The sequence below is a fragment of the Bos mutus genome, chromosome 28, assembly GCF_027580195.1.
Source record: "Bos mutus isolate GX-2022 chromosome 28, NWIPB_WYAK_1.1, whole genome shotgun sequence".
NCBI classification, from domain to species: domain Eukaryota; kingdom Metazoa; phylum Chordata; class Mammalia; order Artiodactyla; family Bovidae; genus Bos; species Bos mutus.
In genome coordinates this window covers 36,312,672-36,327,367 of record NC_091644.1, presented here as the reverse complement: position 1 = coordinate 36,327,367, position 14,696 = coordinate 36,312,672, and the positions used below count along the sequence as shown (strand labels likewise).

General features: G+C 43.6%; 1 protein-coding gene across 1 annotated transcript in view; it reads left to right on the top strand.

The window, feature by feature from the left end:
- Positions 1–204: 204 nt before the first annotated feature.
- ACTN2 (actinin alpha 2) overlaps positions 205–14,696 on the top strand; it is a 77,132-nt gene continuing 62,640 nt past the window's right edge. The window contains exon 1 of the mRNA XM_070364439.1: positions 205–506. Within this exon, the coding sequence (XP_070220540.1) occupies positions 381–506 (126 nt within the window). The 5' untranslated portion in view covers positions 205–380. The remainder of the gene's footprint in view (positions 507–14,696) is intronic.

Sequence of the window (14,696 nt, the reverse complement as noted above, 5' to 3'; positions counted from 1 at the left end):
GTGCCGGTGGACTCAGCTCGCCGTGGGGCAGGTCTGGGGTAGCACCCTGCGTGCGGACCAGAGTCGCCCGGCCCCGCCGCCAGCCAGCACGTGCTCGGAGCGACGCGGGCGGGCGCGGGCGGAGGCCCAGGCGGGGCGGGGGCGCGGCCGCGCGGCCACGTGACGGGCGGCGCGGGTATTAAGCTGCACGGCAGCCGCTCGGAGCCCGAGCTGGTGCTTCGCCCGCGACCCAGCGCCCAGCGTACCGCCCCGAGAGGACCGCGCGAAGGTCACCCCGCGCCCGCCTGCCCGCCGCCCGCGCCTAGCCGGCTCCGCCGCGTCTCCGCCCGCCCGCCCGTCCGACCCTGCGCGCCGCGCCGCCGCCGCGACCACCGAGCGCCATGAACCAGATCGAGCCTGGTGTGCAGTACAACTACGTCTACGAGGATGACGAGTACATGATCCAGGAGGAGGAGTGGGACCGCGACCTGCTCCTCGACCCCGCCTGGGAGAAGCAGCAGAGGAAGGTCAGCCGGGGTCGCGTGCTCACCGTCTGCGGGCTCGACCCGCTTGTCCGTGTGTCCCTTTACCCGGGGGGCCTCCCGCGCGGGGTCGCCGCCGACCGGGTGGACTAGCGGGAGGGCGCTTGATGGAGGCTGTGTGGTCCCGTGTCCTAGAAGCCCGGGTGCCCCGGGAGAGAGGAGATAAAGTCCAGGGACGGTCAGGGAACTGGGCGTCGTGGGTGCGCGCGCGCGTGTGCGTGGGTGCGCGCGTGTGTCACACGAGTTACAAAACGAAAAATGTTAAGGGAAGTACAGTGCGGGCGTTTCAGTTTTAACCTGCCTTAAACCAGAATCTGAAAGTCTCAGGTCCGCTCCTGACCCCTCGAGTCTGTGACCTTCGCCACAGAGTTATTTGCTGGTCCCGTTGTGTTCAGTAACGCCCCCCCATCCCTCCCCAAATAAAAGAGGTCAAATGAACATCAGCTTCATTCCGATTTTCACAGGGCTGCCCCAGAGAAGAACTGGAAATCATTTATTAAATGTTCTGGGGCTTCTTGGAGAGGGATGCTGTATGATCACCAGACATTCACCCATAAAGTAATAGTTATTTCACACTCTATTTATGGTTCGTTGAGGTAAGCACACAGAGACGAGGGAGTCAGCCAGCTCTAAAAGTTCCCTGCTCATCTTCTTTGGCGCTCTCTGGGGGCCCAGTGGAACATTCCACTATTTCAAGGTTTCTTCTTGATCCCTTTGGCTAGAACTCTAGGGACGGCTCACCAGGAGGCTAAATCCCACCTCCATTTGACTGGGCGCAGAGCCTGGCCGGGTCAGGGATGCCAACGCAGACCTGCTCACCCAACCTTCTGATGACAGTGTCCTGGCAGAAGCAAAGTGCCCTATGCTTTTTCACCCCCTGTTTTTCTTGGGGTGGGGCAAAGTGTGTTTCCCTTCTAAGGGCCTGCTTTTAAGTGGATAACGTCTTTTGACCATATGTGTGCATGGGAATGCTCTGTGTAGCTGCCACAATGGGTGATTATCTGATAGTGCTTGGTGAATAAGTGTCTGGCTGCAGGAAACACATCCCATACTCCTAACAAACAGAGGCAGAGAGGTCTCATATTTGGATGATTATCAAATAACCATTTTAGAGGGTTTTTTGGTTATTTATAAAATAACCAAATATTTTCAAATCCAGATTTTTCTTTTGTTGTCATTTCTCTGTTAAGGAGACCACTTAATAAATTATTTATTTGCAAGCTCCAGTTTAGCTACATTTCATTCTCCCTCTGAGTCCCTACCTTCTTGGAAACAGTGGAATGAGAGTGATAAGTGGAAGTTGAGTCTATAGAGGAGAATAAAATTTCAGATCTTCTACAGTTTTTAAAATGATTTATTGTGAGGGAAACACCTGGCCTGAGGATTATTACTGTTTATTATTATTGTGTCATCTGGGCTGATGGACGCATCATCAGTCAGAAAGAAGTTAAATCGTTGCTTTGATTTTTAACAGTGTGTTTCTTTTTTTAAAAAAGTTTTCCACGGTTTTTATTACTACATTTTTTTCATGGATTTTTTTTTGTTTTAAGTCTTGCAAAGATTGCTCTTTTTTTTCTCATGATAGGTAGTCTGCCCATCATTTTTGAAAGTAATAGTCTAATCACAATAGTTTTTGTTGATTTTTTTTAAAATTACAGTATAGGGCAGAGTTAATTTTAGTTTTCAAAAGCCATATAGACATATGTCATTTGTCATATATACATATATGTATATAAAATATATATATTTGCATATATAGTTTTTAATTATTTTACATATAATGTATAATTATATATAATTTTAATACACATTATTTGGGGATATAATTTCCTTGTTGTAATTTTTTAAAGTTTGGGGTTCCTATGTGAATATATTATTAAAACTGTATAACACTTGAAATATATTATTGAAAAACAGACATGTGTCTTGGTCCTAGTACAGAATAATGCTAAAAAGTGAGAATTAATTTTTTTTCTCAGGTAGATTGAGTGCTGTGTTGTGACATTAGGGAAAAACAAAACAGAAGGAAATTTCCATTAGGACATGGACCTGAACAGATCCAGAAGATCCTCTATTTTCTACTTTTTGTAGAGAACTCACTCAAGGCAGTAAAATAGTTCTGAACTGGGAGGTCGTGGCAGCCAGCGCAGTGGCCTCTATTTATGTCCTATGAGCCAAACTGCTGGAACAGGACAAGGATAAAATGCCATTGTTTCTATTGTGGGCTACCTTCTCCGCACTTGCCGTTTCAGTGATATGCCGGGTATGAGATCTGTCAACAGATGCTGGTAACACATGATGACGTCTGTAGTGTTATAATGGATGTGGGGCCTAATTATATCCACAGTTCACAGAGTCTCATGGACTGTGGTAATCCTTGCTCTCTGGTATGGAATTCCTCACTACAGAGGACTTAGTAAAAGTATAGTGCTGTGTGTGTGTGAGGAGAGGTTTTTTTTTTTTTTAACATTAATTTGGTCATCTTGACTATTTTAAAGTGTACAGTTCAGTGGTCTTAAGTACATTCATATTGTGTAGTCAGTCTCCGTAACTCTTTCCTTCTTGCAAAACCCTTTAAACTCAAACTCTTACCCATTGAACAATAATTTTCTATTCCCCCCACCCCTAGCTCCCGGCAACCACCCTTCTACTTTCTGTCTCTATGGATTAGGCCCCTGGGGACCTCCTCCTGGACTCATACACTGTTTACCCTTTCGTGTCTGGTTGATTTCACTTAGACTCATGCCCTCTAGGTTCATCCATGTTGTGTCATGGGTCAGAATTTCCTTATTTTTAAAGCTGAATGATAATTCTCTGACTGTATGGCCCACGTATTTTGTTTATCATCCATTGATGGATTCACCCATGGGTTGCTTCTACCTTTTGGTTATTGTAAACAGTGCTGTGAACCTGGGTATATAAATGCCTTTTCTTGACCTTGCTTTCAGTTTGGGTTTTTTTTTTTTTTTTGATTGTGTACCAAGAAGTGAAATCTCTGGTTCTTGTGGCAATAATTCGCTTTTGATTTTTTTGAGGGTGCGCCGTGCTCTTGCCACAGTTTAGAAGATGTTGAATTTAGCAAGAGTGTGTACAGGTACTTCAGAGTTCTCCCCTGCTGTTTCCAGGGCTATTTGAGAATATTTGTATTCATGTAAATGGGGCTGTCTTCAGTGGACTTTTAAAACTTCCAGATCTTTGGTGCTTAGAAATAAGTTTCTCCTGGAAGCAAAGAGCACATTCAGCCTTTAATTCAACAGTGGCTTAATTGGGAGGTGACTTGTCAGAACAGCAATGCTGAATATGTGTGCTATCTCTGTGGGCACAGAGTGCTGTCCTTCACCACCCTGCAAGGCTAAAACAGGCCTTTTTAGGAAGTGACTGTGTGTTTCGGTACATAAAGGCTTCTTCCATCCTTGATCTGTAAGAGCTAGGTGATCAATACACTTTTCTGTTCATTGTCAAGAGCATAAGAGAGTTGTTCACTTATTCCACATTCAGAATTCTGATCATTTCTCATTGTTTCTAAAGAAATTCAAGTCCTGTGTAGTCACAATTTAGATGGACCAGCTCACCATTCACCTCAGTGCACCGGCTGTCAGTCCTGCCATCAGACTAAAATGTTGCCACATGGGGTCAGGCAGTGTGGAAGGACACTTGCGTGGGAGTAGCTGCCCACAGGTCCGGATTAAATAGAGAGTTCAGAAACTGCCAGTTGCCCCTTTCCATGTTCTGATGAGCAGCTGTTGGCTTAGGATGCAGGTGCGGGCTCTTCTACCCTGCACATTGGTCCTGCGGGAATTTTTCCTGGGGAAGAAAAGGTGAGAATCGTTCCAACAAGGTGAATGATGAACCAAGGGCCTGTGCAGTGTCTCAAATTCATGAGCCCTAGATGAACCTCAACTCCGCCTGGTACTCTCTGGCCATAATTAAGTCACTAGACCTTTAGAATTGTGTATCTTCATCTGGAAAATACAGATAAGGGATTCCCTGTCTTTCTTGCCTCATAGTTTTTCAGAATCAAATGGTCAAACTAGTTTCCATCGAAGGGGCTTTGTAGACCGCACAGTGATCTGTAAACGTAAATGTTATTACTATCCTTATGCAGCCAATAGTTGTTAATTTCATCAAGCAGTGTCGATAGCGATCAGTATTGCGGTTGGACTTTTGAGGGAAAAAGAAACACATTATTTGTTCCTTAGTGATTTGGATGTAGTTTTTTTGTGTGAAGTAAGATGTACAGAGCATAAACTTTACCATTTTAACCATTTTTAGGTGTACAGCTCAGTAACATTAGTACAGTCACATCTGACCTAGAGAGGTGGGATGGGGGAGGGTGAGAAAGTCACCAAGTGGCCAGACCGGGATTCGGGCCTCGAGACACTCAGCTCCGTGATGTGCTTGCTGACATGTCTGTTATTCAAGATGTGTTTGAAGAAGTGTGAAGAAGAGAGGAGCTTAACTGAAGCCAAAGATGCAGATTCAGTCCCAGTGTTCTGTGACAACCTAGAGAAGTGGGATGCAGTGGGAGGTAGGAGGGAGGTTCAAGAGGGAGGGAACATGTGTATACTTATGGCTGATTCATGTTGATGTATGGCAGAAGCCAACCCAATATTGTAAAGTAATTGTCCTCCAATTAAAAATATATAAATAAAAAACAAATTCAGAGAGAAAATTACATTGGTAAACTGGGGAGCCAGGTTATAGAGGACCTGGGATGCCAGGGTGAGTGTGGACTTCGAGCTCCAAGAGAGCTTTGGGGAATGCTTGAGCTAGGAGGAGCCCCGTTTCAAGTAGTTTATTGTTTGTAGAATAAACGGGAGCCGGTAAGCGCCTGAGGTGGAGGATCCAGGTAGAACTCATTACGGGGACTATACATTTCAAGTGGTGAGGATTAGAAGCAGTGTTGAGGAAGGCATTGATTTGAGAGAGATCAGGAGGGATTATAAAAAGTACTAAATAACCCCATGTGGTTCCCTGGCAGGCTGCTGTATAAATCCAATTAAGCAGACACGATCTCACCATTAGAGCTCCTGGACTTAAAACTCAAGATCGTGATATTGACAAGTAACGAAACTAACCAGGAGTACCTGCTTCTCCACTAGGAGATGTGTCTGGTCAGAAGGCTAACCATTTATGGGATGTATCATCCAATGCAGGGGGCCGAGTGCTGAGGGGCCAGTTGTGCATCCAGGTGGCTGTTGCCTAAAGAGAGGACTGGAGTTTCAGGTATCCATTGATGTCCAGAGAGAGTTGATGATGGGCAGGCTTATAAGATAGGATCTTGTAGGAGCCCTAAGAGACCTCTGCCCCCAGAGTGGCTGTTGTTCTCAAGGTGCCCTTGGTTTGCTGTGCAGAGTCACAGGTGCAGTAGCTGTAAGGTGGAGAAATCAGTCTTTTTCTCTTCATCTTCTTTTAGGTACTGTGATATGTCCTGGAGTCTGCCCTTCACCCTTCAACCTAATTCACCGAGGAAGAAACTTGAACCCCAAATAAGCTTTTCTGAGAGTGTGGGAGGAGGAATAGAACTCTTAGCTGGGAAACCTAATGAACACAACTTCAGAAAAGTGTCAGAATGCCCTGCAGTCTATTGCTGCAGCTGGGAGACACCTACAGAAAAGGCGCAGCTCCCGGGTGGGTGGGGGTGCTCCCATGACAAGCAGAGGAGTTGACACGGAATACGTTGGAGGACAGTCAGAACCGTACCACTGTTTCCCTGGGAACGGGACTAGTTCTTCCAGAAAGAACAGAAAGCAAAGATGAGGGGAAATTGCTTGCTAACTACTGTGCTAGACGAATTTCTCAGGCAGGAACATCTCAAACACAAGAGATGGGTCTGTCTAAAGAAGGCTGAAAACTATGTTTTACACAAACACCTGTCTGAGCAATTGCACACACACTTCTCAGTATACCCCTCCCCCTACATTTTCCTTGAGCAGAAACTGTCAGTAGAAGATTGTTCCCTTGCAACCTGTACTGAGGAGCAGAATAGAAGTGGAGCAGGAGCATGGCCGTTCGTTCTTTGGCAGCTGTTGATTACAGTCATGCTGGGTACCAGGGTTAGAGCATGGAGTTGGCTCTATCCCAGGCCTTAAGGGACATGCAGCATAGTTCAGGAGACAGGAGAGTGAGAAGCACAGAAGAGGGACTGGCTCACGGAATGAAGCGGAGAACATTTCCAGAGCCCCTTCTACATGGTTCCTGGTCACAGTGCTTGGAAGCATCTTCCTCTCGGGCACCCAGGTGGGGAAACTGGGAGTTAGCCTCAAGCCCTTCCTCTCTCCCAGCCCCTGTGGAGCCCACCTCCTAAAGTCCCCCAGACCCTGCCCCTTCCTCCCATCATGTGCTTTAAGGCCCTTCAGAGTCTCTGCGTTAACTGTCTGGGTTGGGGCGGTGGCCTCTGCTTCACACTCCATGCTTGTGCTCAACTTATCTCCCTGAAGTGGACCAATGATGGAATACAGGGACCCTGAAGGCATGAGCAATAGGGGAAGAATCCTCAAGAGAGTCAGAGATGGCAGAACCAGAGGAGGAAGAGAAGTACAGGAGGCAGCCCCATAGTAGTGGCTAGAGGTAACCATGGTCTGAGCTGGGAGCAAACCTAGAGCTCCCAGAAGGAAGACAAGACTGAGTTACACTTCTAACACAGCCCTTATGCACCAACCGCCCCCCCCCCGCCCCCGGGAATATTTGTTAAATGAATGAATGCCAAAATACCCCTACCCTGGTTTACACCAAAACTTGGGAGCTTAGGACTTCATCTTACTCTTGACACCCCAGGTCTAAAAATATGGAAGCCTAGGTGAGCCAGAATTTATAGAAGAGGCTCATAGAGAAAGATGCTGCAGGAGTGATCTTTATGAAACATAAGCCTAGTCGTGTATTTCTACTTAAAGCCGCTCTGTGATTCTTTTTTTAAATTTATTTATTTGGCTGCCTCGGGTCTTAGGAATGGCACACGGATCTTTGACATGTTATTTGGGATCTTTCGTTGCTGCACGACGACTCTAGTTGTGGCTTGCAGGATTCATTGCTCCATGGGAACTTAGTTCGCCAGGCAGGGATTGATCCCACGTCCCCTGCGTTGCAAGGCAGATTGTTAACCATTGGACCACCAGGGTAGTCTCCCTCTGCGGTTCTTTATTGCCTTGAGGGGGCCTTTCAGACCTCTCACAGGGGTTTTGGGGGTCAGGCCATCCTCTGTCGGCTACTCCTCTTACTCCAAGGGTTCTTGTGGTCATCATGTTGTTTTTAGTTCATCCCTTTGCTTATACCCAAGTCCGGCCTCCTCCCCCGTTCTGGGAGTCCTTCCTGCTCAGGCCCCTCCTCTAGAACGTGGCTCACTAGATGCTCTCCTGGTCTCTCCCATGAGCAGATGCTCTTCTTTGGTCCCCTGGGCCTACTTGGAGTCTGCACTCACATTTGTGAAGTACAGAAATTACAAGTCATATTTCGGAAAAGAATTTAGTACAGTTATTAATCATTTTTTTTTTGCAATCTTTGTAACTCCATGAGCTACAGATGTATTAAATCCACCTCACACTCATGTTTAATGCTCCTTAAAGGTGTTTTCTCAAAGCATTTTCTCAAGTTCCACAAATGATGAATTTCTCCAACTTAGTTCTTATTCCAAGACTGATCCTAGAAAGAGAAGCTGCTTAATGTTTGTTAAAAGTTGCAATTTAGAGATTTGGGGAATAAAATAAAACCATACATGTAGATATATTTAAATGGTAATAAAATGTGTCACCACATGAATGAACAAAATTCTGATAACCTAGATTTAATTTCACATGACGGTTTTGTCCAGATTGAAAACATCTACCCATGTAATAAAATTCCAAATTCATTGAGACAGAGAAGTATACATTTAAATTTGTTTTTCTGTATGTAAAACCTGGTAAAACAAGAATTTTTGGAAGACATGCCAGGCTTCACAGTAGCAGAATTAGAAAATAGGGAAGAGATGCAGGTGATTCTGTGGACCCTGGAAAAGAATCTACCTGGGACAGTCTTGGTATAAGCCAAATTCAGGACTACATAGTTAATGTGACTTTGAGCTGTGTTTGTTTGTTTTTGCTAGGGGTTAAATGTTAGGCATCATTCCTAGAGATTACTGTATAATGAAAATAGATTCTTATTAGTGTCTATCACAACATGAAAAGGCTTGCTATCTTAGTAAAAAACTGTTTTTTTAGTAATTGTGAAGGTCAAGAGGACAAGTAGGTGACTATGAGATTGGGGTGGGGAATGACAATAGCCTTTAATATTGAAGATACGACTGCATCTTATATAGATACTTATAACTGAGATTGGCAAATCAAGAAATCCTATCTTTTAGAGTCATGAGGGGTCTTTAAGTTACTTTATTATAGTCGAACAGGATGGGAAGATAATAATTACTTAGGAGATAATCTCATTGCTTTTTATTAGAATTTTAAGATATTTTGTACTTATTAGGTTGAACCATAGGCAATTTTTGACCTCCCCAAATTGCAGTTTCTTATGGCTCGACCCGATAAAACCACTGTATCACGGCTACTGTCCCACTATATTTGAGGTACAGTATTTGACCAAGACCTCACAGTAGCCAAGCCATAAAACTGAAATCAGCTTGTTTCTAGTCTGATTTCTAGTGCCTTTGGTATTCAACTGGGAAAATAAGGGGGTATTTAAGTTTTTGTAGCAGTTAAAATGGAAAGGTTTGGATCGAGGGATTGACAGCCCATGGAAACATCGAAAAGAAAGGTCAAGCCTAGAGATTTACATGCAGGAGTTACCTGCTCAGAGGCCAAGTTTGAAACTGTTAGGAGGGGGAAGTGGAAGATGTACCTGGCAGACGCTGAGGTGAACTAACATTGAGGGCTCCTGCAGGAAGCAGTAATTACCGAAATGAGGAAGCATTGCTTTTCTGGAAGAAAACATGCATTTATTGGACGACTTGGAACCACTCAAACTGTCGAAATGTCTTTGCTTTTCTTCCTGAAGAAATCTCACCTTGGTGTTTTGTTGGAACTTTGCCATCTGAATCTGGCATTTGAATTGGTTTAGTTGCTAGAACAGAAACCCAGGGACTTGGCACCGTGGAATGGGAGCTCTTTTAGCTCATGAGATAAGTTATGGTTTCCAAAGGAAGTGAAAAGCTGTAAGAAACTATTTGTGGTGTGTGCTCAAGTCTGTGACATAGAATCCTTCTGCAACTGGAGTGGCCAAGGAGGGGCCTTCTTGAGGAAGACTTTGTTGCAAATTTGTAAGGATTATTAAGAGAAGTAGTTTCATGACTGAAAAGAATTAGTTTCATCTTAACATACCAAATGTAGCATTCAACCACAAGGTAGATTTCTCTTTTCGTTTATTATTATTATTTGGCTGCAACATGCAGCATGTGGGATTTAGTTCCCCAACTAGGGATTGAACCCACGCACCCTGAATTGGAAGCTCAGAGTTTTAACCACTGGACTGCCAAGGATGTCCCTAATATTTCCTTTGATTTTTCCTTTCACCCTTAGGTTACCTAGAAATGTGTTACTGAATTTCCACTTATCTGGGAATTTTATGGAGGGCTTTTTGTTTCTGATTTCTAACTTAATTCTATTATGGTCTGAGATACTTTGTAAGACTTATATCCTTTTAAATTTATTGAGAGTTGTTTTGTGGCTCTGAATATGATATATCTTGCTGCTCATGCTGGTTATTCATAATCCCCAAGTCTCATTTGAGTGATTCAAAGTGCCCATAATAGAAACCTGCATACACAGTGGGTTTTGTTATAGGAGAGAAAGACTGAGCTCTGGGAGTCATGACTGCCAAGGAAGTCCCAACTTTTTCTGTTTTATTGTTTATAAAATTTTAAAAATGAGATGAATGGTGGTCCTCATTTAGGTGTTTTGTTTCAAGTTTTTTTTTAATCTTGTTTATATTTGTTTTTTCAGCATAACAATACAAGAAAAATATTCCAATAAGACAGTAAAAATGATCTTTTAAAATGTGGATTTTTTGCTAGTGGATTAAAAAAAGAGGGGGAGGGGCTTTGGCACATGGTTCCCAGTATTCCAAGCTATTCACTGTTATATGGCAGAGCAGCTCTTTATTGAGAATTTCCAGGCACTGTTTCAACCATCTATATTATTTTATTCCAATGTCATGGCAGTCTTAAGAGATGAGTAGTGTGATTCTTACTTTTCCATTAGGGAGGTTAAGTAGCCCACCTACGGGTGGTTGAGGGTGGGGAAGTGGTGGCTGGGAAAGGTACACAGAATTTTGTCTGTATTACAAAGATATTATCTTTCACAATCAAAATTTTATAAAATACAGAGGTGCTAATTATTTTATTGTGTATTTTGATCTGCAAGTGGCAGAGCTGAATTTTGTATCCAGGTGACTTAACTCCAGAGGAGGTGCTTTTATTTTTATTTTTAAAAGATTTATCTTGTTGAAGTTTGGTTGATTTACAATGTTGTGTTAATTTCTGCTGTACAACAAAGTGATTCCGTTATATACATGTATTCTTTTTCATATTCTTTTCCATTATAGTTTCTTACAGGATATTGAATATAGTTCTCTATGTTATACAGTAGGACCTTTATCCATTATATATTGGATTGAACCAAAATATGGGTTGATCAGAAAATTCATTCAGGTTTTCTCATAACATCTTATGCAAAAACTCTAATGAACTTTTTGGCCAACCCAAAATATAATAGTTTGCATCTGCTAAACCCAGATTCCCAATGCATCCCTCCCCCAAACCCCCGTTTGAAAGGGGGTGTGTGTCTGGATTTTTAATTTCTAAGTGGGTTAAGGGGGACTATCTGATGAGAATGAGAAGACTAAATCTGAGACATGGAAAATATTGTCCTTCCAAGATTTTCCCATAGTCAGGCTCTAGCAATCACTCTATCCCACAGAAATGCCAGAGGAGGAGCACAGGGACCACAGGAAAAGCCAACTACATCTTTCAAATGGAGGCTTCTTGGACATGCCACTAAGGGCACATCTTTGGAATTAACTGCTGGTCTGTCTGACACAGTTCCAAAAAGAAACTGGAGTTCAGGATGCCTAAGGAATTGAGTCAGTTCCCTTTTGGAACGAGAAAAGGAGACTTCCAGAGGCAAGAGTGTAGATTAGATCCATCTTCCAGCAGACATGATGTCTTAGTGGACAAGGATGCTCGCCAAGACTTGGGCTCCACAGACATTTGGCCAGTGGCAGTGCCAAGGACTCCCTTCACTTTACATTGAAAATACCCTGCCTTTCTTTTATTTATTTTTAACTTATTATAGAAAATTTCAAGCATACCCAGAAGCAGAGAGAACATATAGTGAATCCCTCTGAACCCTACCGGGCAAGTTTCACAAATAAAGGATGCCCGGCTCTTCCCCCTACCTCAGCTTTATTGAGGTGTCATTGAGAAGTGAAAAATTGTATATATTTAGTATGCCACATGTTTTGATAAATGTGTACATTGTGAAGTAATTACCAGGGATGTGCAATCCTAAAAGGAAAAAAAAAAAGTTATGTTCAACAGATGCTTTATTCTCTAAACCAAATTGTGAAGCAAAACTGCCAAGTGAGCCAATTGTTGCCTTCCCTGTTTTCAAAGTTCTGGCTCCTCCCCCAGACCCAGGCTTCCTGCTACCTGCTTTTTGACCATCCAGGTCTCTTCCCTGCTCTGCTTGGACACCTCTCCTTACCCCCAGTTCCCCTGATAATTTCTCACAGTATTATGATTATGTTATGATTGTCTATTCCTAAAAACTAAAGATTTTTAGGCAAGATCTGCCTTTCCAAGGATCATCAGTTTTTTTTAACTTTTTTTTTGGCTGCATTGGGTCGTGGTTGCTGTGCACAGGCTTTCCCTAATTGTGAGGAGTGGGGGCTCTGCTCTAGTTGTGGTGTGCAGACTTGTCATTGCAGAGGCTTCTCTTGTTGCAGAGCACAGGTTCTAGGGCACAAAGGTTTCCGTGGTTATAGCACGCAGGCTTAGTTGCCTCACAGCATGTGGAATCTTCTGGGACCAGAGATCAAACCATTGGTAGGTGGAGTCTTAACCGCTGGACCACCAGGAGTGTCCAGGGGATCATCAATATTTTAACGGTGACCTTTCTAAGACAATAATGCTGTTGTCTTATTCCTGGTTCCAAGAAGAACCCTAATGGTGAATTTCAGGCTTGGAAGGGGAAGAGAACAAAATTGTGCCAAGAAACCTCTGTTGGCAGAGGCAAAGGCTTTTAACATCCTGTAAACTTGGTGGATGGGTTCACCAAGTTTGTGAAAAGGCAGTACTGGTAGGCCATTTCTCTTCTCTTGCTGCAGACTGATCAGATAAATTGATCCCATAGCCTCCTTCAGGTTTATTGGTCTGACTCCTGTGACCATTGCTTTTACTGCTTTGAGTGGGGACCTTGAATTTGAGACAGGAGGTGGGAACAGTGTCTGAAGATGCTGAATTTGATACCTCTGCATCTTTATTTCCTCCACCATCCCCAGAAGAGAGCCAGAGGAAGGAGTCGAACAGACATCTAACATGGCTTTGGGGAAAGGTTATTTTTAGGGGCAGCCTTGCCAAGACTGCTTCCGGAGCTTTTATTTAGACATAGATCAGGTCCTCACCTGCTTAGGTATGTGAATTTCTAGGGGAGGCCTGGAAGGGATAGGGACTATCTGCGTGTAGCAGTTCCAGGTCACCTCCTTCCTTGCAAAGATTGATTTTATTTGTTTCCCACCTTTATTGAGGTGTAATAGACATTTAACACTCTGTTGGTTGAAGGCATATAGCATGATGCCCATCTCTCAGATTTTCAGTTCTTTATGAAAGGTAATGAGGAAGAGGGGGAGATTAATCCCAGAGGTCAGGTGACCCCCTCATCTAGGTTTTCCCAAGACAATCTCAGTTGTGGCTCTTGTCCCAGAGTAACTATAAATAGTGTCACCTTTGACCTTCAGAGGTGGTCCGGCTTAGACTTTAAATTCTGTGGTCACTCTGTTCAGAGGAGATACACAAGGCCATTTCAGAGAAGGTTAAAATAATATTGAGACCCAAATAATTTGTATATTGGACAATAATGCCTTTTCTAAAAGTTCTGGCCTATTTCTGAAGTTGAAAAAATGCAAATATTAGTGAAATGAGAGTTCTAAAACTTCGACAGATTTAAATATCACAGCCCAGTAATTTCTGAGTCTTCTAACTCATGAATCCTTTGGAAGACCAAGCCTTGCAGCCAACAGTGGGAGTGAGACCTATGTCTGAGAAGTATGGGACCACTGACCTTACTGGAGGCCTCCTGTGGGCCAGGTTTCCCTCTGAGATCCACATCACCATTGTCATTTTGGTAGTTTGTATACCGTCTGTATAGTCTTGTAAGTAATATTTATGCTCATACCTCAGATAGTTTGATAATAATATGTGCTAGACTTTAAGGGTGCTGATTTTGCACGTCTAGAAAATTAAGGATTTTCTTTACCAGTGGCTCAGGGTAAAGAGGTCGCCTGCCAATGCAGGAGACATGGATTTAATCCCTGATCCCTGATTCAAGCAACTAAGCCCATGCTCCAGAGTTATTAAGCTTGTGCTCTGGTGCCTGGGAGCCGCAACTACTGAGCCCCTCTGCTGCAGCTTCTGAAGCCCAGGCACCCAGGAGCCTGTGACCCACAACAAAAGACGCCACAGCAGTGAGAAGCTCACACATCGCAACTATCGAGTAGCCCCTGCTTGCAGCAGCTAGAGGAAGCCCATGTAGCAAGGAAGACCCAGCACAGTAAAAAATAAATAATAAAAGTAAATAAAAACTTAAAGTGCTAATCACTCAGCCATGTCCAACTCTTTGCAACCGCATAGACTGTAGCCCACAAGGCTACTCTGTCCATGGAATTCTCTAGGCAAGAATACTGGAGTGGACAGTATTGTCCTAGAGTAACTATAAATAGCGTCACCTTTGACCCTCAGAGGTGGTCCGGCTTAGACTTTAAATTCTGTGGTCACTCTGTTCAGAGGAGATACACAAGGCCATTTCAGAGAAGGTTAAAATAATATTGAGACCCAAATAATTTGTCTATTGGACAATAATGCCTTTTCTGAAAATTCTGGCCTATTTCTGAAGTTGAAAAAATGCAAATACTAGAGCTGTTCCCTTCTGCAGCGGATCTTCCTGACCCAGGAATCAAACCCGGGTCTCCTGC